This window comes from Suricata suricatta, chromosome 12, assembly GCF_006229205.1.
Source record: "Suricata suricatta isolate VVHF042 chromosome 12, meerkat_22Aug2017_6uvM2_HiC, whole genome shotgun sequence".
Taxonomy (NCBI): Eukaryota; Metazoa; Chordata; class Mammalia; order Carnivora; family Herpestidae; genus Suricata; species Suricata suricatta.
In genome coordinates, this window is record NC_043711.1 from 8,275,647 (window position 1) to 8,299,363 (window position 23,717).

At 47.0% G+C, this 23,717-nt stretch overlaps 1 protein-coding gene across 1 annotated transcript in view; it reads right to left on the bottom strand.

Moving 5' to 3' along the window:
• Window positions 1-232: 232 nt before the first annotated feature.
• Window positions 233-23,717, bottom strand: part of LOC115273160 (zinc finger protein 709-like) — a 26,068-nt gene continuing 2,583 nt past the window's right edge. The window contains exons 2-5 of the mRNA XM_029916084.1: window positions 5,038-5,164; window positions 4,761-4,818; window positions 1,976-3,813; window positions 233-494 (exon numbers count right to left, since the gene is read on the bottom strand). Coding sequence (XP_029771944.1) covers window positions 2,076-3,813; window positions 4,761-4,818; window positions 5,038-5,164 — 1,923 coding nt within the window. The 3' untranslated portion in view covers window positions 233-494; window positions 1,976-2,075. The remainder of the gene's footprint in view (window positions 495-1,975; window positions 3,814-4,760; window positions 4,819-5,037; window positions 5,165-23,717) is intronic.

Genomic DNA, 23,717 nt, shown 5'->3' on the forward strand with positions numbered 1-23,717 from the left:
AAGACAGACCTTGACCAAAAGAAATATAAAGGCTAACAAAAGGAATCCTGATGAAAATGGGGGTCAGGAGCTCAGCAGGGGGAGTTCCCAGCCCTATCACTCCTCAGTGGCACACTCAATGGGAAGGGACGTACCCCGAAATACCACTTTGGCGACGACTGTATTCTCTCTGCAGGAGGAAGAAACGGCTCCTTCTCACCCCGCAACAGGCCAGCCAATGACACAGTCCTGATTCGGCCAACGAAAAGCCGCTGTGTTCTGAACCCCAGCGTGCTCTAATCAAACTTTTATTCATAACAGCCCCTCCCAAGTCCGCTGCTTTCTTTTATAGGAGAGCATTCCTCTCCTCTGTCCTCCAGAACTGCCGATGGCCACGTGTGGCCACCTTGTCCGGAACTGCGGGTTCTCTGTTATTCCTGCAAATCCCAATTTTGCTGGTAAAATAGTTGGCAGTTTGTTTTTGAGGATAACACGTCATCATCCAACAGCGCATCCTTACGGAAAAATGAAAAAAACATGTAAAAATTAAGCCTGCTTGTCTGTTGTTGGAAATACACTTCAGTTCGTCCACGGATAAAACAGTCTTCAAAATAGAAACACTAGTATTTTACCAAGTGGACAAATTTACTTGTTACACTTAGAATCTGCTGCTTCACGAGTACCTCTAGTATTTTCCCACCTCAACATTTACTTGCAAAACTAAGTTGGAATCCAAACTACAGAGAATTACTTTAAGAATAAGCCACTGTGGGGGCACTTGGGTGGCTCAGTCAGTTAAGCGTCCAACTTCGGCACAGGTCATGATCTCACAGCTCAGGAGTTCGAGCCCACTGTCAGCACAGAGCTTGCTTGGTATTTCCTCTCTCTCTCCCTCTTTGCCCCTCACCCACTCTCATGTAAAATAAACAAACTTGTAAGCGGGGTGGGGGGAGGCACCTGGGTGGCTCAGTCAGTCGGTAGGGCTTAGTCTGACTTCTGCTCAGGTCATGATCTCACAGTTTATGAGTTCAAGCCCCATGTTGTGCTCTGTGCAGATAGCTCAGAGCCTAGAGCCTGCTTCAAATTCTGTGTCTCCCTCTCTCTCTCTGACTCTCCCAGGCTCATACTTTGTCTCTCTCTCAAAAATAAACATTTTAAAAATTTAAAAGAAAAAGAACCACTGTACTTTTTCCACAAATTTTGCAAATCACACCATGAGGCTACATGCCTCAAACTTACGCAGTAATGTGAATTTTTCTCAATAAAACTGGGGGGGAAAGACACTGAGGGAAACAATGTATGTATAACATTAATAACGTTTCTTTCATGTTGTGAATTTGGGGGGAGTATTACACACTGATTAATTTCTAGCAGGCTTACCCATATTACTTACAAACATAGAATTTCCTTCCAGTGCAATTTTCATAGGACTTTGAGAGTATTTTTTAAAAATCAAAGGTTCTCATTTGTAAGGTATCTAACCATTACACATTCTCCTGGGGTTTTGTTAGAAGGTGGGGCAAGTAAGGGCGCCTGGGTGGCTCAGTCCGTTAAGCGTTCGGCTTCGGCTCAGGTCATGATCTCATGGTTCGTGGGTTTGAGCCCCGCATCGGGCTCTGTGCTGATGGGTAGTTCAGAGCCTGGAGCCTGTCTTCGGATTCTCTCTCTCTGACCCTCCCCTGTTCAAGCTCTGTCTCTCAAAAATAAATAAAAAACATTTTTAAAAATTAAAAAACAAAGGTGGGGCAAGTAAATGTTCCTACAATGTTTACATTCAATACTATCCCCGCCCCAGTGTGGGTTTTTCTGTGGCTTCTAACGGAAACGCACAGACAGCTTTCCCACATCCCTTACACTTATACGGTTTCTCCCCGGTGTGCACTCGTGTCGTCAAATGACTGTGACACATGAAGGCTTCATGACTTTCCTTACATTCAGAGTTTCTCTCTAGTAGGAGTCCCATGGATATGAAAATAATAGCAAGTAAAGACTTTACCCAATTGTGGACACAGGGTGTTTCTCCACTGTGAATGATCTCCTGTATTCAGAAAGAACTGGAACTGAAGTTATTTCCCACATTCCTTACATTCATACGCCTATGCTCCATTATGAGTTCTTTCATGGTTCCGTAAAGAAGTGGAGCGAGTAAAGGCTTTACTACAGTGTTTACACTGATAGGGTTTCTCCCCGGTGTGAGTCCGCTCATGTGTTCGCAAGGAACTAGGGCAATCGAAGGCCTTCCCACATTCCTTACATTTACAGGGTCCATCTCCAGTGTGCTTTATCATGTGCCTTTGAACGTTTGAGAGAGTGATGAAGGCTTTCCCACACTGCTTGCATTCATAGGGCTTCTCCCCAGTATGAGTTCTTTCGTGTTTTTGCATAGAACTGAGGTAAATGAAGGCTTTCCCACACTGCTTACATTCATACGGTTTCTCTCCACTATGAGTTCTTTCGTGTTTTTGCATAGAACTGAGGTAAGTGAAGGCTTTCCCGCACTGCTTACATTCATAGGGCTTCTCCCCCGTGTGACTCCTTTCGTGTTTCTGGAGGGAACAGGGAAAACTGAAGGCTTTGCCGCATTCCTTACATTCATGAGGCTTTTTCCGACTGTGACTTCTTTCGTGGTTTTGAAGGGACATGGAAGACCCGAAGGCCTTGCCGCACTCCTTACACCCATATGGCTTCTCACCACTGTGGATCTTTTCATGACAGCGAAAGTAATTAGGACAGTCAAAGACTTTGCCGCACTCCTTACACTTGTAAGGCCCACTTCCGGCCGGCGCCATCGCGGGTCTCTGAACTATCGCGAGAGGACTCGCCGGAGGGTCACACTCGGTCCACTCGCAGGGCTCCTCCCCCGCGTGACTTCGCACGTGCTTCCGAAAGTACTTGGGGCAGCTGAAGGACTTCCCGCAGATTTTGCACTCGTGCGGCCTCTCCCCGCTGTGTCTCCGCTGGTGGTTCCGGAAGTACACGGGGCAGCTGTAGCTCTTCCCGCAAACCTTACACTCGAACGGCTTCTCGCCCCGGTGTCTCTTTTCGTGGCTGCGGAAGGACCTGGCGCAGCTGAAGCCTTTGCCGCACTGCTTGCACTCGTACGGCTTCTCCCCGCTGTGCGTTTTCTCGTGCTTCCGGAAGTAGTTTGGGCAGCTGAAGGCCTTCCCACACGTCGCGCACGTGTACGGCTTCTCGCCCGTGTGCGTCCGCTCGTGGACCCGGATGTAGCTGGCGTAACTGAAGGCTTTGCCGCACTGCTTGCACGCGTACGGCTTCTCGCCCGTGTGCGTCCGCTCGTGGACCCGGCAGTAGCTGAGGCAACTGAGGGCCTTGCCGCAGTGCCTGCACCGGAACGGCTGCTCCCCGGTGTGCGTCCGCTCGTGCTTCCGGAAGTTGTGGCGGTACCGGAAGGCCTCTCCGCACACTGCGCACGCGTAGGGCTTTTCCCCCGTGTGGATCCGCTCGTGCTTCCGGATGGACTGGCAGTGCTTGAAGGCTTTCCCGCAGTGCCTGCACTGGTAGGGTTTCTCGCCCGTGTGAGTCCGGACGTGCACGCGGATGGACTGGCGGTGCCTGAAGGCCTTGCCACACTCCTTGCACTTGTAGGGCTTCTCGTCGCCTTCCTGGTACTCGTACACTTTGTGGCCCGTGTGGGACAGCAGGTGTCGGCTGAAGGAGGAGTGATGCCTGAACACCTGTCCGCAGAAGCTGCATTTCCGGAGCTTGAGGCCCGGGGAGGTGTTCTTTGTCTGCTTAGGATTCGGATTCCGCGTGAAGGGGTCTCCGCACCGACTCCCTCCTTTCCCTTGCTGGGGACTCTCTACCACACGCCTGCTGGGAAAAGGAGAATCGGGTTATTAATGGCTTACTAATAATTTCATATTTGCTGCATTATTGTCATGAGGGGTTTTTTTGTTTTTTTGGTGTGGTTTTCAAAACAGCGTGTATGTGTTTGGTGCTGGTTGTCTGGAAGGGAAGGCGTGCTAGGCAGCCTGCAAGACAGGTCGTCACAGCTCTTATCAGAAGTGATGGGGGCGGGGGCACCTGGGTGGCTCAGTCGGTTAAGCATCTGACTTCAGCTCAGGTCATGATCTCACCACTTGTGGGTTCGAGCCCCATGTCGGGCTCTGTGCTCACAGCTCTCAGAGCCTGGAGCCTGCTTCTGATTCTGTGCTCCCTCTCTACCTGCCCCTTTCCCACTAGTACTCTCTCTCAAAAATGAATAAATGTTTAAAAAAAAAAAAAAAAGGAAGTGATGGGCATAAACGGGTTTCTGAAGATCTTTTCCTCGTGTATTGTTTTTCACATGTTGAACATCTAGGTCACATTAGAGAAGAAATTTTTGATGAAAGTATCCTAAAAACGAATAAACTTGAAAACTGGTCTGTTTTATTTGCTTGTTTTTTTTTTTTTTTAATTCCCTGACAAAGATTCTCTCATGGGTCACTGTTCCTTTTTTTTTTTTTTAACAATTTTTATTTATTTATTTTTAAGTAGGGGCACCTGGGTGGCTCAGTCGGTCGAGCATCCAACTTTGGCTCAGGTCATAATCACCTGGTTCATGAGTCTGAGCCCGGCATCATGCTCTGTACTGACAGCTCAGAGCCTGTAGCCTGCTTCGGATTCTGTGTGTGTGTGTGTGTGTGTGTGTGTGTCTCTCTCTCTGCCCCTCCCCTACTCACTGTCTCTCAAAAATAAACATTACAAAAAAAAGAAAAAGAGTTGCATGCTCTACTACTGGAGTTGGCCAGGGTCACTGTTCTTATGTGACTGGGACTCACCTTAGGTCTGTCTCATGTTCACACAGACTTTTACTGTTACGATCTTCCCATTTGTCTCCTACAATGCAGATGAGGAAAAATCATCAATTACAAAAGAATATTAAAGTTGCTTTAGTTTCTACACCCTGATGAACTGTGACCATGGCTGCTTCATTTACCAATATACTTGCTTTCCGCACTTCACCTCCTGAAACAGCACTGGTGAGCAAGCAACAATGGCCTCTAGTTGATTAAGTAAGAATATTGATTAGGTTAATAAGAATATGGTCATCCCTACCTATTGAGGCCAGGTTCCGGAAGGTTTCCTGCATCACGTCTCTGTAGAGTTTCTTCTGGGATGGATTCAGAAGAGCCCACTCCTCCAGGGTGAAGTTCACAGTCACATCCTCAAAGGCCACTGAGTCCTAAAACATCCCATACATGTGTATAGGAGGGTGTGTAAGATGCGCGGCACTGGCCATCTATACTCAATTCGTAAGAAATTCTATGTGATTTTGACTTCTCAACATTTATTCTAGGACTCGGTTCTCAGGCTCCTCCTCTCTGACCACACTCCCTCGTGTCTTTACCAGCGTCGTGAACACAAGGAATTTACCGCTACGTTTTGACTGTGATCACGTCAGGTCTCCACTGCTCTCTACCGTCAGGGAACAAAACGCCTTGGAGAAATGCTACAGAAATGGAAGAAGTATTTCCATCTTAAAACCATCAATTCCTTGTGAGAAAAACTGTCACCTCCTTCTTAAATACCCACCACATTACACACCCTCCCATGATGCATGAGGTCATAAGGGCATGATGCTTTCTGAACAAAAACAGGAAAAAAATGGAAGCTTTTTCTCCTACTCCCATCCCCAAACATGAGAAGCCAGGAGAATCCACAGTGACAAGATCCAGGTGGCCCTACCGTCCTCCAGGCCATTGCAGTCATATCCAGCTAGATGAATAGCAATATTCTCATAGAAGAGTAAAATTATCATTTGTATAATATTTATCATGGAATCGGTTTTGCCTTCCATGCTCTGTCTCATTTCACGGACCAGGATGATATTCGGAATACACAACGCAGACCTGAGGATAAGTATGTGACAAAACCATGTACTCATGAGTTGCCTCCCACCAATTTTTAGGACACAGAGGCACACAGGTGGAGATGAGACACCAGAAGAGATTTTCCGGCAGAATCCTATTACTAACCGGGCCTTGTGACCTCGAGGACCGTGTTAAGGACTGGAGTTTGCAAGGGACTTCACTGAAATCCACAACAGTACTGATGATGTATGTGCACACGGTGTGAAACGGAGTTCAAAAATCCCGTCAAATCCCCTTTTTCTGATTTCTGGTGCAACTCATAGCCAACCAGCCACTCACGGGGCTTCCCTCCCAAACTTCTCTCGTTTCTGAGTTCCTCTGTTAGGAAGGCAGGACGACAGTCTATCCCAAGCACAGGAATCCCTCAGCGGATTAATTCCCCTAAATGCTGGTCCGTGAAAGAGATCAGTCATTCAATGATGTCCATGTCTAGGGAACAGAGAAAAGTTCCCACACAGCAATTCTTTTTTTCTTCTTCTAATGTTTATTTATTTTAGAGACAGAGAAACGGAGCACAAGTAGGGGAGGGGCAGAGAGAGAGGGAGACACAGAATCCAAAGCAGGCTCCAGACTCTGAGCTGTCGGTTGCTTAATCGACTGAGCCACCCAGACACCCCATGGGTGACAAAGTGTTCTTAACAAGAATTCAGTGTCACCCAGATGTCACCTCTCCCAAATGACAGCTTTATAAAATTCCATAATCACCCCTCTAAAAACAGATCCTTAAGTAGTCAACAAGTATTCCTTCAAGCCCAACAAAAAGAACAAAGTCAGGGGCACCTGGGTGGCTCAGGCGGTTAAGCATCCAGACTCCTGGCTTCAGCTCTGGTCATGAGGTCACAGCTCATGAGTTCAAGCCCCACATCAGGCTCTGTGCTGACAGTGCGGAGCCTGCTTAGAATTCTCTCTCCCCCCTCTCTCCTTCCTCACTCACTTTCTCTCTCAAATAAATACATAAACTAAAACAAAGAAAGAAACAAACAAACAAACGGCTTCTAACAATAAAGGTGGCGGTCTGCCTTACAGGCAACACACATCCAGGGTTTTCAAGCTACTCTACTGCAGACAATAGAGTCTGGCAGAGGGAGGAGCAAACAGACAAGGCTAGGAAGCACCTTCCATAGGCTGCTATTAATACGAAAAGTTAGTAAGGACACAGCAGTCATTGCAGCAAGGTGGCAAATATCAAGAACACTTTCTACACGGGCAGGCATAAATTACTACAAAAGGTCAGTTTGCAGAGTTAAAATGAACAGACGCCTATTCCAAAGGAAAGAAGTCAAACATTTTAAACAACAGAATACGAAGTATCACATATTACAAATGTCCATCACCTTGGTAATGAGGTAAGAGGTAAATAAACTATCCAGTAGATCCCATTTCACAGGGATTAGAGCAAAAATTCGTGACAAGAAAAAAACTCATCGTTTTAATAATAATCCCAGGTGTTGAAGACCATTATGAACTAGGAATTGCTATCTGACAAATCCTGCAAGGATGGAGGAGGGTCGAGTGCTATGATCCATTGCTAGTCCCTGTAAAATGTCACCTGATCACAACTACAGCCCAGCAATTTTTGAACGTCCACAGTATCCTGTGCACCTACCCTTGGCGACGCCTACAAGGACGGCACGCACTAATATCAAAAGAGCTGGAGGACTTGTCAAGAGAACAACCAGGCAAAGAGGAGTGCAGGCCGTGCGACAGCTTACTCATCCTATGACTGTGTGGTCAGCTGCAGGCAGATGGGGATCAGGGTCAGATGTCTACCCTGACACCACACAAGCCTACAGGGTCTGAAAGGGTTTCTTACTTCCATTATGGAAATGTCCTGGGGGGCAGGGCAGGCCTCTCAAGCAGGTGGGAGATGTCCTTGAGAGAGCAAAGAAAGGAGCCTGGCCTGGGATTTACCGAGGTTGGGGGTGGGCTAGGGTGAAAATTGCGGGACAGGGCAGGCCCTTCTGTGGATTGAATCACTTGCCAAACCAAAGGAAGGGTCACGCAGGCTGTCCTGTCCCCTTGTACAAATGTGGGCCGCAAGGGGGGAAGGAGAGATGAGGGCTTAAAGCTATTAGCCTTCAAGGTCTCCTGGGTGGCTCAGTCGGTTAAATGGTTAAGCGCTGGACTCTTGATTTCAGCTCAGGTCACGATCTCACGGTTCAGGACTTCAAGCTCCCGCTGGGCTCTACGCTGACAGGGTGAAGCCTCCTTGGGATTCTCTCTCTCTCTGCCCCTCCCCTGCTTGCTCTCTCTCTCAAAAATAAACTTAAAAGAATAAAGCTATCAGCATTCAAATAAGAAAAATAGGAGTCAGACACTTTGGCCTCCGGTTGGGCATGTAAGGAGCTCAGAGGCCGGCCTGCAATCCTCAGAAGACAAAACCAAGAAACTTGAAATCGACAACTCTTTCATCACAGAACGGAGGTAGCAGGGTAAAGCACTGTCTCCAAAATTACAGAGAGAAAAAGTAGCCATTTGGAAATATGTCCAGGGGCACCTGGGTGGCTCAGTCAGCTGTCTGACTGGATCTCAGCTCATATCTTGATCTCAGGGTCATGAGTTCAAGTCCCAATTTGGCGTAGAGCCTACTTAAAAAAAAAAAAAAAAAGGTCCAGAATAGTCTATGCTGCTTAATAAGGTCCATCCTCAAGATAATCTATTTCACAAGAGTCTAAGTGACTGGGGATTTTCCCAAGGCTTCTCTGACCTGGGAGGAGGGAAATAGCCAACTTAAGTCCCTTCCAGCCTTATCTTCTCCGAAGGTGGGGCACTTCCGAAGATGATGAGGGTCCTCCCCCTCAGGACACCAAATATGTGATGTCGGTCCCAATGCCACTTCTCCAATTCTACGTCTCCAATTCTATGTTCTATGTCTAACGGTTCGATTCATTTCCAACACGAACACCCAGAGTCCACATCAGACTCCACAGGTAAACAGTTCAGTCCCACACGCCACCCCAACCTGAGATGCCGGCCACACACGGGGAGCCCCAGCTGCCAACACTTCTGCTCCACCGCCTACACATTCGGATCCGCTCCGTGTGCCCTCATGTCTGGTAACTCCCTGAAACTACAGAAGAACTCATCAAAACTCTTTACTTAAACAAACTGGTTTACTACTGTCAATAATATTGTATAATAATAGGATCACTGTACCTGTGTCACCATTTCCTGTAACTCCCCCTTCCCAAACTCATAAAGGCCCTGCCCCACCTTTGGTCGGGGCTCTCAGCACTGATCCACCACACTGGTAAAGTCTGTGAGCCCGAGTTTAGGTCCCGGCGAGCCTAAACCCGTAATAAAGCCCTTTGCTTTTGCAAACAAACAAACAAACAAACAAACAAACAACAAACTGGTTTACTATAAAAGATACAACTCAGGCAAGACAAAGGTCAAAGTAAGGTAGTCATATGGGTGAGGGGAGTGGAGGGGGAGGGGGGTTTGCAGAGTTGCCCCCTCCCCTCTGAACCCGCCAACTTTCTAGCACCTGGATGTACATGTGCACCCACCTGGACACCCCCTGAACTGGGTCTTTAAGGGTTTTCTTTTCTTTTTTTTAATAAATGTTTTTTTTATTTATTTTTGAGAAACAGAGACAGACAGCCTGAGGAGGGGAGGGACAGAGAGAGGGAGACACAGAATCCGAAGCAGGCTCCAGGCTCTGAGCTGTCAGCACAGAGCCTGACACGGGGCTCGAACCCATGAACCATGAGATCATGACCTGAGCCGAAGCCGGACACTTAACCAAGTGAGCCACCCAGACACCCCTTTAAGGGTTTTCATGGAGATTTCACTAAATGGATGCAATTTATTAAATCACTGGCCATCGGTGATCAACTCAATCTCCATAGCCTGTCTTCTCTTTCCAGATGCTGGGAGCTGGGGCTCAAAGGCAGAAGAATCAAAGTCTCAGGCCCTTAATCAAGGCTGGATGTTCATGGTGTCCAAGTTGCCTCATTATATTAAAAAAAAAGGGGGCACCTGGGTGGCTCAGTCGGTTAAACCTCCGGCTTCGGCTCAGGTCAGATGTCACGTTCGTGGGTTCGAGCCCCGCGTCGGGCTCTGTGCTGACAGCTAGCTCAGAGCCTGGAGCCTGCTTCCGGTTCTGTGTCTCCTTCTCTCTCTGCCCCTCCCCCTCTCATGCTCTGTCTCTCTCTGTATCAAAGGATAAATAAAACATTTAAAAAATAAATAAATAAAAATTAAAAAAAAAAAAGTGGGGGGGGCGGTGCCTGGGTGGCTCAGTCTGTTGAACATTTGATTTTGGCTCAAGTCATGATCTCACAGTTCATGAGTTCGAGGCCCACATGGGGCTCTCTGCTGTCAGCACAGAGTCCACTTCAGATCCTTGGTTTCCCCTCTCTGCTCCTCCCCTACTCACACTCTTTCAAAAATAAACATAAAAAAAAGACACTATCGCCCTTATCACTGAGGTCTTTCCTAGGGCCTTGAGAGGGGTTTTTTGCTAGGAACTAAGAGACGTACCTTTCTGTACGTTTCTCACGGTACCACAGAAGGTCAAACCCAAGTATGCAGCTAACAGGCTCCCTAACGACTGAGACCAAAGTGGGTACTCACTGGAGGGGGTACTTCCCTTGTGGCCACACCTACCTCTCTACACATTAGCGGGGCCTTTATTTAGTATCCGGGCTCTGCCCTGGAAGAACTAGGACTAGATGCTTTCAGGTAACATCAGGAAAGGATGTCCCCTCCCCCCCAGTCCAAATTGACCTCGACCTGACCTTGTGCTAGAATTCTTAACTCTGCTGTTAAGACCCATAAAGGAAAAACACAGTATGCAGGTTGAGAAGCAAGAAATCAAATGGTCTTTGTGGCAAAAGACAAGACCGTCTATGGAGCACATCTCATAGTCCCAAGTGACAAGCAAATCCCTTCAAACTCCAGTCGACCCTTGAACAACTTGGGAGTCAGGGACACTGACCCCTTGGGCAGTCAAACACCTGGGTATATCTCCTGGTCACCCCAAAATGGAACTAGGAACAGCTTACTGTTGACCTGGAGTCTTGCTGATAAGGTAAAGCCGATTAACACACATTTGGTACGGTACGTGGTGAGGTTCTTCCAGTAGAGTCCGCTAAAGAAAACATTAATGAATCATAAGGCAAAGTTGATTGAAAAAAAAAAAAACCTACCCATAGGTAGGCCCAGCTGGGCTGGATCAAGCCCGGACGCGGTGGGTAGTGGCTGTGGGCAGGCCCCAGGATGGCCACATTCCACAGCCTCCTAGCCCAACTCTAGCCAGGCCAGGCCTCAGGGTGGCGACAGCAGCCTGGCGGCTCAGTACAGCTGCCTCGCCTGCTTGGGGCTGCACCGCCTGTCAGCAGCTATGGCCACACAGCTCCCGCCTCCAGGACTGGGGCCAGGTGGCTGCCACGGGAAGGGTCCCGCTGGGCCTGGGAGGGACCCAAGGACCACACTGTCCCAAATGTAGCGCCAGAGGCCAACCTGCTTGCATAGGACTCAGCGGGTGTGGACCTCCTTGTCCAACAGTTCCCCCCACTTCAGTCCCGCTTCCCGAAGGTCAGCATTGGGCCCTCCACCAGACCACCCTGTCAGGACATGGGCTACCGGCAGCCCTGCGCAGTCCCAGCACCTCCAGGGGCACTCAGAAGGCAGCAAGTACTACCTCTGCGCCGGTTACTTTGGATTCAGTCCAGGTGAGACTGTGGGGGTGGGGGGAGGCTGTAAATAAATGTCTTGTCCGGGCGCCTGGGTGGCTCAGTCCTACATCAGTTCAGGTCATGATCTCGCGGTGTGCGAGTTCGAGCCCCAAGTTGTGCTCTGTGCTGACAGCTCAGAGCCTGGATCCTGCTTCGGATTCTGTGTCTCCCTCTCTCTCCCCCTCCCCAACTCACGTTCTGTCTCAAAAATAAATATTTAAAAAAATTTAAGAAATAAATACCTTGTGGCTTTTGCTAATATCTACTTAAAAATTTCTTTACATCTGCATACCCAGAGTTAAAACCTGTACTAAAGGGCCAACTATACCAAGAGAGTAGGGAAAGGCTGAAGGAGAAAATGTTAATATACAAAAGTTAATTACTATTTTTTTTTTTAGTTTATTTTGAGAGAGAGAGACAGAGAGACAGAGCGTGCAGGGGAGGGGCAGAGAGGGAAGAAGAGAGAGGATCCATCCCAAGCAGGCTTCGCACTGTCAGCAAGGAGCCTGATGCAGGGCTTGAACCCATGAGTGGTTAGATCACGACTTGAGCCAAAATCAGGAGTTGGACACTTAACCGACTGAGCCACCGAGGCACCCCTCACTTTCTAAAGATCCACGCAAGAATGGAGAACTCATCACTGAGAAAAGACTAAAGGCAATTCAATAGAAAATGTAGTCTTTACAATAAACAGTGCAGGAAGAGCTAGACACACACGCGCACACATGCGCGTGCACACACACACACTGTACACAGATTTTACACCTTTCACAAAAATTAAATAAAAATGGATGATATCCCCACCCCCAGCTACAGAGCCTGGCAGGGGGCAAGGTAAGCTCCAGGGACTGGGCAAGGGAGGGGAAGGGCTCCAAGCACCACGCTGCAACCAAAGCACAGGAAACGGAACGCACAGGGTCAGTGGTGACACAGATCACCCACCCAACCAGTCCTGAAACACAGACCAACGGGTCTAATATGTGCTGGAGTCAGGGACTGGCAAGAAGGCCAGGGGAAAAAAAAGGATCACAAATTTAGGGTAAAATGTTAAACTACAAAACTCAACTCCTACAAGAGAACACAGGAGAAAATCTAGGCGGCCCTGTGTTTGGTGAGTACTTTTGGAACACAATAACAAAAGCAAGCAAGAAAGAAAGAAATTTGTTTTCATTACACTGAAAACCTCCAACCCGGAGCAAGATAGTGTTAATTAAGGAGACGAAAACACAAGCCACAGACTGGCAGAAAATCTTTGTAAATCACTTACCTGATTAAGGACTGGTATCTAAAACATCCAAAGAACTTAAAATTCAGTAAAAGACAAACAACCCAATTAAAAATGGGAAAGAGATCTGAACATACACATCAAGGAACAGGTAAAAGGCGCACAAAAGCAATTTTAAAATCCTGGGTCATTGGGAAATTGGAAATAAAAGAAAGAGTTATCACCAGCCTCTGGGTGTCAACCCTGACAACTGTTTTTTGGTTGGTTGGTTTGTTGTAATCCAAGTGCCTGAATTAAGTTTTGATTGCTGAGGCATTCACTTCAAAGATGGCCATTTTTTTATATTTATTTTTGAGAGAGAAAGCAAGCATGAGTAGGGGAGAGTCAGAGAAGAGAGGAACACACAGAATGCAAAGACAGGCTCCAGGCTCTGAGCTAGCCGACATGGGGCTCAAACCCACAAACATGAGATCATGACCCGAGCCGAAGTTAGATGCTCAACGGACTGAGCCACCCAGGCGCCCCAAAGATGACCATTTCAAATAAACCCATTGCCTGCCGGCAGGAAGAATGGGCCGCCTTTTTTAAACATTTTGATGGATTTCAATAACCAACTATTTGGGCCACTTGTCTTTTCCCCTCCTACACTTTAAAAGCCCGCTCTTGTGTTTTAAATTCACCAGACAGGGGCATCTGGGTGGCTCAGTGGGTTGAGTGTCCGACTTTGGCCGAGGTCCTAAGCTCACAATGTCGTGGGTTCAAGCCCAGTGTGAGGCTCTGTGCTGACAGTGCAGAGCCTGCTTGGGATTCTTTCTCTCTGCCCCTCTCCCACTCTGCTTCTTTCGAAATAAATAAAATTTAAAAACTTTTAATTTAAATTCACCAATAAATAGAAAGCCCATGAAACCCTAGACGCCCATCCACACCCCAAGAAGAGCGGATCCCAAGCCCCCTGCGTGCTCCCCGCCGCCTCCCCAGCGGTGCTGGGTCATTTCCAGGTCCTCTAAGCTTTTTTTTTTCTTCCCAAAGTTTCCTGATAGTCACTGCTGAACAATGTCATCCAATTCTAAGAACCACAAGGGCCACTCCAACGATGACCCTAGTGTCGGAAGGCTTTGAGCCCAGCACAAGACACTGGCGTGGCTGGCGGGACCCCAGGATCGCGCTTGTAGTGAACTTTACCTTTACCTACAACTTGCTTACAAACTGCCCGCTCAGGCGGCGCCGCCCTCTGGAAAGGAGTACTGTTTGTCGGGGGGAGCTGTCACACTGTCGGGGGGGGGGGGGGCTGTCACACTGTTTGGGGGACGGGGGTCTGTCACTGCAATGTGCAGCGTCCACCCCAAAAGGTCACGCTGCCCAGAGCATCGAGAGCCTTCTGTTCTAATGAGACGGCTGGACTACTAATTAATTCTAAAGGCCTTACTTGAGGATTAATATGCCTAAGGGTCCTCCATGCCTCAAGGCAAGGTGAGCTAAGGAAGGTGAAACTGAATCACAAGGCTACTGTCAGATCCCGAGGACAGGCTCCAGGCTGAAGGCAGGAGGAAAATACTCCCATACCTGAGCAGTTTGGGGGAACTCTGCCTGTGACCACAGAGTCAGGGACCCATGTCCTGACTCTAAGTCCTAACACAGAAGAGTTATGTAGCCTCGCAACCCGAAACGGGTGGCAACACCAGAGGAAAAAGTGTGACAAAGGCCTGTGGTCTCTGTGTCACTCCTTCACTCACTGCTGTCACTCTTCACCCCAGACTCGATGGGATACAGGTTGGATTCCTGGCGTACATCCAGTGAGAGCATCCAAGATCCCAGGGGACAAACACCTGCTCCTTGGTAAATGCAAAAGCCCACGGACCGTCCTGGGTGTTACTCAATGCCGAGAATACCAGCAGGGGAGACTCGGGTCTCCTGCTCCAGGGGGTTAGCCTAAGGGGTTTCCTCAAAGATCCCCTGCATGTCACACTAGAGGAGGCAGACCTCAAGCCAGAGGTTTCTTGGGATTCCCCGGAAAGGAAGACTGCTAGGAGGAGGGCTCACCGAGCCTTCATCCAAACGTGTCTGGTAAAAAGGGCACCTGGGTGGCTCAGCTGGCAGGGGCAATGACTTCAGCTCAGGTCATGTGCTCATGGCTCTTGAGCTCGAGCCCCCATCGGTACCTAGGGCGCCTGGGGGCTCAGTCGGTGATGCATCTAACTTTGGCTCGGGTCATGATCTCACAGTTTGTGGGTTCGGGCCCGCATTGAGCTCTGTGCTGACAGCTCAGAGCCTGGAGCCTGCTTTCGAATTCTGTGTCTCGTGCTCACTCTCTGCCCCTCCCCAACTTGGATTTTTTTTCTCTCTCTCTCAAAAATAACTTAAAAGGTTTTTAAATAAAAGAAACATACAGAAATAGTACCTTACCTAAAAATCAACCCTTTCTTGAAGATTCTATGCAGCAGTAAGGAGAGAGGAGAATCCACTGGCTAATTGCGGGGCGTGATGGTTTCGAACAGGCTCTGAATGGTTCCCGCCGCCAAAACACATCAACTGGCTGGTGTCTCTAAAGACCCTACAATCCACTAAGTTTCCTAAAGATCCATCCATCCAGGTCTCCATGCCACAGAGCCTAAGCTCCCTCAGCTTTCCCCGGGACAGGGCAGAACCAAGAACCAAGGGCAGGACCAAGAGGTACAATCCCGGCCACCAGTGGAATCCCAGAGGGGATTACCAAGGACTCTGATGAGGAGGGAGATGGAAACGGGAGGGCAAAGGCTCCCAGCGCTACCAATTTATACCAGGGACCTCGTCCAGACCTGGGGATGTGCTGCCTGGCTCCTTGCCCATCGTGACATGGCAGTGATCAGAGCTACGGCTCACGGGGAATGGTGAATGGAAAAGAATGGAAAACATTAAGACGACCCAACTCCTGCCATGCAAAACTGGGAAGGTCCAATGGGTTTACTAATTCCTCAACCCAAGCTCTCCATCTTCTACCCCGAAGAGGCCCCATTTGACCCACGCCCAGAGGAGTATTCCTTGCAGGGCGCACCCCCTAATCATAGGGTGGCACTCTCCATTTTGATTGGAACTGTCAAAACCAACCAAAAGGCAAGAAACTCCTAGGAGAAAGCTTGTGTTTTCTTTCTCTGTCCTTTGAAGATGTAAATCTTCCCATGCCTTTGAAGTGTAAACACCCCAGGAGGCAACTGAAACAGCCCACAACAGCTTGCAGCCTGGGGGAAAGGAGAGATTACGCTAATTACGCTTTAGCGGCACCGTCAAATCAGTGATGATAAACTTTCTTAGGCCATAAGTTATGGGTGAAAGTTATTTAAAAGCAGCGTTCTAGATATTGCATGAAATTTCCAAGAATCTGTGTGTCCTGGTATAATGTTATCACCAGCAATTCTAGTGCTCATCTTAGGGACAAATGCAGTATTTGATATCTTTTAAAATTAATACTAAAATGGGTAGAAATCTCCAGAGCTAGAAGCTGCATTCAAGCTGAACAAGAATTAGGAACATATAGGAAATTATAGTTTTGTGACTCTTGTTGTTGGAAACATTGCTGGTCCCTTAATGTTTGCTTATCCAGATTAAAAAACTTTCTCTTAATATATCTGTGATATTCAGAAATGTTATAAAGTATTTGTTTGTCCAGAGCATTTATCTTTTCTCTCTACTTAAACCGTCTGAAATTCAAAAACTCACAGTATTCTTTCTCTCATGGCCATTACAATTGTTTGCATAAGTTCAGTAAGAATCTGTTCATTTAATAGTAGGACACCATTGGAAATACTGGTTATTTTACCAAGGCTTTGGCTGGAATGTCCTATTTGAGAGTCATGCATAGGCTCTGATATGACCTGACAGCTTTAAGGAACTAATAAGGTTGACTTTATGGAACATGGAGCCATAAAGCCTCGTGGAAATGTTGGCTGGACACCTTGCTCACAGAGTTCCCAGCAGCCTCCCCAGGTGAGTAAAGAAGGTCACTTCCTGACGGGGGCAGGAACTTCAGCACATGTTGGGAACCTGGGGAAGAGGAATTGGCCCAACTCAACAGGTATTGCAGGCCTGTCTGATGGAAAGTGCTGGCTTGGCTTGGCTTCTGGCCCAGAGCGGCTACTAACAGTTCAACCTGGAGATTCCTTATAAAAGGACCCAGCAAAGCAAGCCTTATAAAGTACTCATGAACAATCCTTATTCTTGCTGAGCTTAAATAATTAGGCCAGGGTTGTTAAGAATGGACTCGTTCCACCAATGCATTAGTCTCAATTTGGCTATCTATGATGATGGAGGTTTCTTTAGAGAGAAAAACTATGTTTCAGCAATGCACTACTGTAAATATTATTCTAGTTCTGAGTGTCTTTGAATATTTGTTGTTGGATCTCAGGCTTGTTAGTCTGTGAGGATGATATTTAAAACTGGGGATCAGCCCCTATTAAAGTTTTCAGGTATCTCTCTGGAGTTAAGTAGGCCAACTCAGAAGAACCCTCAACCTGGTGAGGTGATCCAGAGCCAGTGGATCAGCTTAAGCTGACCCTCTAACAGATCTCCAGCCCTGCTCCAGCCACACCCTGGAAGCTGGCTGGTCTAGCACGGCAGAAGCCTGAGGAATCACCGGTCCAATATGATAAACTGTCCTGTCTCTTTGCCATCAGACTGGCAAATGTTGCCCCAGAAAGTTGGGAAAATAGCAAAAGTTCGTGATTATGCTCACCTTCCTCTTATGGATAAGATGTTCTGTTGGTATTAATTGCCTCTAATCTGGGCATGGGATTTCAACATGGCAGGAGGTAAGGGGAGCCTACGCCTCTACCGCCAGACTCTAGTGGGGGGGCTCTCAGGTGGCCGCTAGACGGCCCACCGATTTGGCTAAGGTTAGTAATGTAGAAAGAACCATGGAGGCGTATCGCACCTATACGCCCAGGATCCTGAACAAATCGGCTGTCATTCTTCCTTTTGTAAACCAGACAGCACCAGATAGTAGAAACCCTAAAAGAGACCCTTACCAAATTAACCATGGAGACTGGTGGAAATTGGGTAAACTCTCCTCCCCTATGCCCTTTACAGGGTAAGAAACTCCCCTTACACCAAGGAGGGCTATGCCAGGCTTTAGGGAAACTATGTTACTTCTATGCCAATAGCTCACGAACTGTCCAGAATAGTCTAGCTGTGGTTTGCGGCCACCACAAGAGAGGAGAAGAAAGAGGAGCCAAAACCAAAATTGGTATACTTTCAACATTTGGCTCTTGTATCATTGATAAGATCATAGCATTGTCAAAGAGCATGTAAATGTTATTCAGTTAATGGTCCTAAGAGCTCAGCATCAAGCCTTAAACGGAGACAATGGTAACTCGACTGACCCAGGACTGGGTCAGTTACAAGACAGAGGGGGGGAATATAAGGCTAAACCAAACAGATGCCATGACAGGCTTTAAGTTTCCCCTCTGAACTAGAAGGCCTAAGTTCCAGTTTCCCCAAAACTATCAGGCAGTTACACACTGCCTAGAGCAGAAGAGACCACCTTGCGTTATCCAATCAGGAAAGGCCAGCTACCTCTCCCCACATTCCTTAAGGTGAGGCCTGCAGATAGGAACTTTAGATAGGACCCTGTTACCTGATGTTAAAGTTAACCCGCTAGTCGCCAAATAAGACCCTGGACTCACTCTGTAATTGGTTAATTTCAAAACTACTCTAAATATTGTGATTGGGTCCCACCAAAAGTAACGAACGCTCTAAATAAAATGTATGGTTAAAGTTGCTGCCAATGCCGTGATACAATAATGATTGGATCACTGTACCTGGGTCACAATTTCCTGTAACTCCCCCTTCCCAGACCCCGTATAAACCCTACTCAGCACGGATCCACTGCGCTGGTGGCGTCTGTGAGCCCGAGTTTAGGCCCCGGCGAGCCTAAGCCCGTAATAATAAAGCCCTTAGCCTTTACATACGTGCCTCGGTCTCCCTGCTGGTCTCTGGCCGTTGAGGATACTGTGTTTTGGGCATTACACTTGAAATGTTATGTGCCACAGAAATAAATAAATTGTCTTGGCAACTGCATTAAGATAAGAAGTCATCGGATCTTTAACCTCGGCCATTTTTAAGTCTTTTGTCAATAGACAGGTGTTTTACTCTGATGCTTTTGCCAAAGTGTTTCACCCTCAGAGATATTCGTGGAAAAGGCTCTGACCAGCACTCTCAAATACAGGTTTCTGGTAACTTTCAGATCATTCTGCTCAACTGGGTAAGAATTTACAGTGCTCTAACAAAAAACTGCATCCATAAACCTGCTCAAGGTTTATGATCAAGATCAAGACTTAAGATCAAGAGCCAGGATTAATCACATAGGACTGAGTGAACTGATAAGGATAATTTTTATGACTTTTTGTTTAAAATATTGGGACTCTTTAATCTTTTGTTTCCTAGATCGAAGGAAACCCTTTCTCTTAAGCTAGCTACGACTTCCAGCAATTTGAGAAAGCGTACTTTTGTGAACAAAGGTGAAAACTATTGCTTTTTCTCCCTCCCTGATCCCTCCTGTATTCAGAAACTTTTAGTGCGTATTCTCAGTCACATAAAAAATCTAGTCTCCTTGCAAAAGGACACAACTGAAAACATTAGTTGTATTACCAAGGCTTTGAAATGTCATGTTTAACAAAAGACATACATAGATTCAAATATGACCAGACACCTTTTTAAGGAACTAAGACTGACTTTATGGAACCGATAAAACGCGGTGGAAAAAATCAAGCCTTGTACCTACTTAACAGAGCTGCCAGCAGCCTTACCAGGTGACTAGGGAAGGTCACTTTCTGGTAGGTGCAGGGACCCCAGGATATTCTGGGGACCTCGAGAACAAAGGAATTAACCCAAATCAATGGGTGTCGCAGACAAAGTCTGATGGTTAAGTGCTCGGCTTGGCTTCCTAGCCGCAAGATTTGTTTGAAAGTTTCACCGGAGATTTCCTCATGAAAAGTTCCAACAAAGCAGACTTGTGGTCAATCACTATTCTTACTGCACTTAGGTAAATTATCAAGCCAAATTTATTAAAACTAGACTTAATTTGCAAACCAATTTTTTTTACTATGGTTATCTTGGAGAGAAACGGGGGTGACTATACCGATAAAAACTAAGTCATAATACACCTTTATAAATATTAGATTTGGGGCACCTGGATGGATCAGCCAGTTAAGCGTCCAACTTCAGCTCAGGTCATGACTCACGGTTTGTGAGTTCAAGCCCTGGATCGGGCTCTGTGCTGACAGCTCAGAGCCTGGAGCCTGCTTTGGATTCTGTGTCTCCCTCTCTCTCTGCCCCTCCCTTGCTTGCTCTCTGTGTGTCTCTCAAAAATAATAAACATAAAAAATTAGATTCTAGTTATGTTCTTGGTCTTTGAGGTTTGTTTTCTACCCATAAACTGTATTGGATGCTAGATTTTTCTTGTTTCCTCCAATATCTGGCTACAACTCTCCAAACTGAGGTTTCCAACATCCCTCCATCCTTCTGACTTGGAATCACGGAGAACGAAAACTGCCCTTTCCCCACGTCCATGCAAGCTAACGCGAGACAATTCGATATAAAGTTGAGGGAAACCGTGAGAGCAGCAGATCTATGCCTGGGCAATCTCCACGCCTGTTGCTGTGTGCGCCACTTGGCAGGATCACAATTCAACATGCAAAGTGGGAAAAACTCTCAGCATGACCCTGCCTGCCCTCACTCCATCTAAACATGCTTCAAACTCAACATCCAGAAGCATCTTTGCTGGCTGCCTTCAGAACGCGCGCTGGGATTATAATCTGCTCTAGTCATTAACCACTGTTTTTCTTTTGTTTTAAACATTTATTGACTGTTGAAAGACAGAGCATGGGGGAGGGAGAGAGGGAGAGAGAGGGAGAGAGAGAGGGAGAGACAGAGAGAGAGAAGGAGACACAGAATCCGAAGCAGGCTCCAGGCTCTGAGCTGTCAGCACAGGGCTGGACACAGGACTCAAACTCACAAACCGCGAGGTCATGCCCCGAGCTGAAGTCAGACTCTTAACCAGCTGAGCCCCAGGTGTCCCTCCAGAGAAATACCTCGTAATGACCCAATGCAAGTACTTGCACCATTCAGGTTTAAGTCTGGGAGCCCACATGCACGGAAGCCTCCTGAAGTCAGACCCGACTCTTAACTGATCCATTTGCAGGACTAAGACGAAGATCAACCTACCAACTCAGGACAGGTCCAAACCTAGTTGCTTACACCAGATGGCCCAAGATGTTAAAATATTCCACACTATTACCCAATTCTTTGGACAAATTCTCACGTCCCCTAAGATCACAGACTTAGAGCACAGCGTGATAAGTGAAGGAGGGGCGGAGAGAGGAAGAGAGCCCGATGTGGGGCTCGAACTCCCAAACCATGAGATCATGACAGAAGCTGAAGGAAGATGTTTAACCCATTGGGCCACCCAGGCGCTCCTCACTGACTTAGTTTTATTGTGGGACTCTTCAAATTTGGGACAACCGTTATGGACTGGACTTCAGACTATTGTCTGTTCAATTATTACAGAATTTCTACCATAATCTGACTGACCTTCTGGGTTTGGACAAACCCTACTCCTGACTTTCAACAGATCCAATAACCAGGCAGCTAACTCCCTGACTCAATTCTTTTGCATCACACCGGTGGAGTGGAGTGTAAACCCTGACAGTTTTGGGTTTTTTTTCTTTTTTCTATGCAAGAGCCTGACTTAAGCTTTGATTGCTGAGGCATCCACTTCAAAGACAGTATCTAGAATAAACACGTTGCCAGCCACGTGACTAGATAAAGACCCAAACCACCTCCTTTGTTTTAGAGATCTTGGTTTGACTGTAACTGACCACTCAGGCACTGGTTTCTTTTCTCTTGTGACTTAAATTTTTTCTAATTTTTTTAATTTATTTTTGAGACAGAGCATGAGTAGGGAGGGGCAGAGAGAGAAGGAGACCAGAATCAGAAGCAGGCTTCAGGCTCTGAGCTGTCAGCATAGAGCCTGATGCAGGGCTTGAACCCACGAACGTGAGATCATGACCTGAACCGAAGTCGGAGGCTTAATAGACTGGGCCACCCAGGCGGCCATTTTCTCTTGTGATTTAAATTTCTGCTCTTAAGTTTTAAACCCATCAGTCATGTGTGTGAGCCAGTAAAATCACAGACCCCCACCCTTACCTCAGTAAAATAAGAACCCAAGCCTGGGTGTTGTCTCTACCGAGGACCTGTGTCACATACGAACATGTGTGTCTCCCCCACCACCGACCCCGCCGTGTGCTATATAATTCCCAGATCCTCTAGGTTATAAACTTGTTTCCCCCGAAGTTTCCTGGTGTTTACTGCTGACAGAGAGTCTCGCAATCACAACGGGAACCCTAAGGGCCAGTCCCACCACAAGTGACACTAAGACCCAGCACAAAACATAGGTGAACCAGGAGCCTGGCTGGCTCAGCTGGTAAAGCACTTAACTCTTGATCTTGACATTGTGAGTTCCACCCAACCACTGTACCTAAACAAACAGACACAGGCAAACGGATAAACAATCACTGGCAAACCCACGGGACGAAACAGTCTTCAGTTACAAAAAGAAATGAAATTCCAATGCCAAAACCACATGGAGAAAACTTAAGATCCTATTCCTAAGTGAAAGAAGACAATGTGACAACACTGTTGGCCCCAAGCATATGACATTCTGGAAAAGATAAAAGACAGTAAAAGATCCTTGGTTGCCAGGGAATGAACAAGTGGGGCACAGGAGGTTTAGGACAATGAAAAGATTCTATACGATACAGAAAATGATGAAGACGGGTCTTTTCATGTTAGTTGAAGACCTGACGTTGTAGAGGAGTCAACCCTACTGTCAACTACTTCCAAGTTGGCTCATCAAATTAACAAATGCATCAGAGTAATAGGAGATAAAAAAATATATATCTGACAGAGGCGCCTGGCTGGCTCAGGTGGAGAAATGTGCAACTCTTAATCTCAGGGCTGTGAGTTCGAGCCCCTCGTTGGGTGTAGATTCCTAAAAAAAAAAAAAAACAAATTAAAAAAAAACCCACCTCTGCTAATATACATCCATATATATGTACACACATATATTGATTTATGTATATATAAACATATGACAGTGTCCAGACAGAGGGTTAAGTGGTCTCTGCACTTTACAGTCAAGCTTTCTGTCAATGTAAATGCTCTTTAAAAAGAACACTCTAGGGGCACCTGAATGGCTCAGTCCGACTCTTGGTTTCAGCTCAGGTCATGATCTCATGGTTCATGAGTTCGAGCCCAGCATCTGGGTCTGCACGGACAGGGCAGAGCCTGCTTAGGATTCTCTCTCTCCCACTTCCTCTCTGTTCCTCCACCCACCTGTGCTCTCTCCTCTCTCTCTCAAAATAAATAAATAACCATTAAAAAAAATCAAAACAGAAAGAAAAGTCTACAAGGCAAAAAAGGTGATGAACACAGATGCATTAATAGTCATCCCAAGTGACAGAAACAGAACATCTTTAATTCATCTGAGCTTAGTTCAATAACCCATGCCGGTGCTCCCCCAGGCCTGCAGCCTGAGACGGAGAAGAGAAACTTCCACTCAATGCCTTGTTTCACGGCTTTACACATTCTGAGGAGGAGGGCGTCTGGGTGGCTCAGTCTGTTGAGCCTGGGACTTTGGCTCAGGTCACGATTTCACGGTTCAGGAGTTCGAGCCCTGAGTCGGGCTCTATGCTAACAGCTCAGAACCTGGAGCCTGCTTGGGATTCTGTGTTTCCTCTCTCTGCCCCTCCCCTACTTATACTCATTCTCTCCCCTGCCCCCAAATAAACAGGAAAAAAAATTTTTTTTAATTCTGAGAAGGTATGAAAAGCAGGATGAGTTCCAATACATACAAATGGAGCAATGTTGTTCCTAAATTGTATGAACTCTCGCTGATTTTCGCTCAGGTCCACCTCAGGAGCTTGCCAGGAA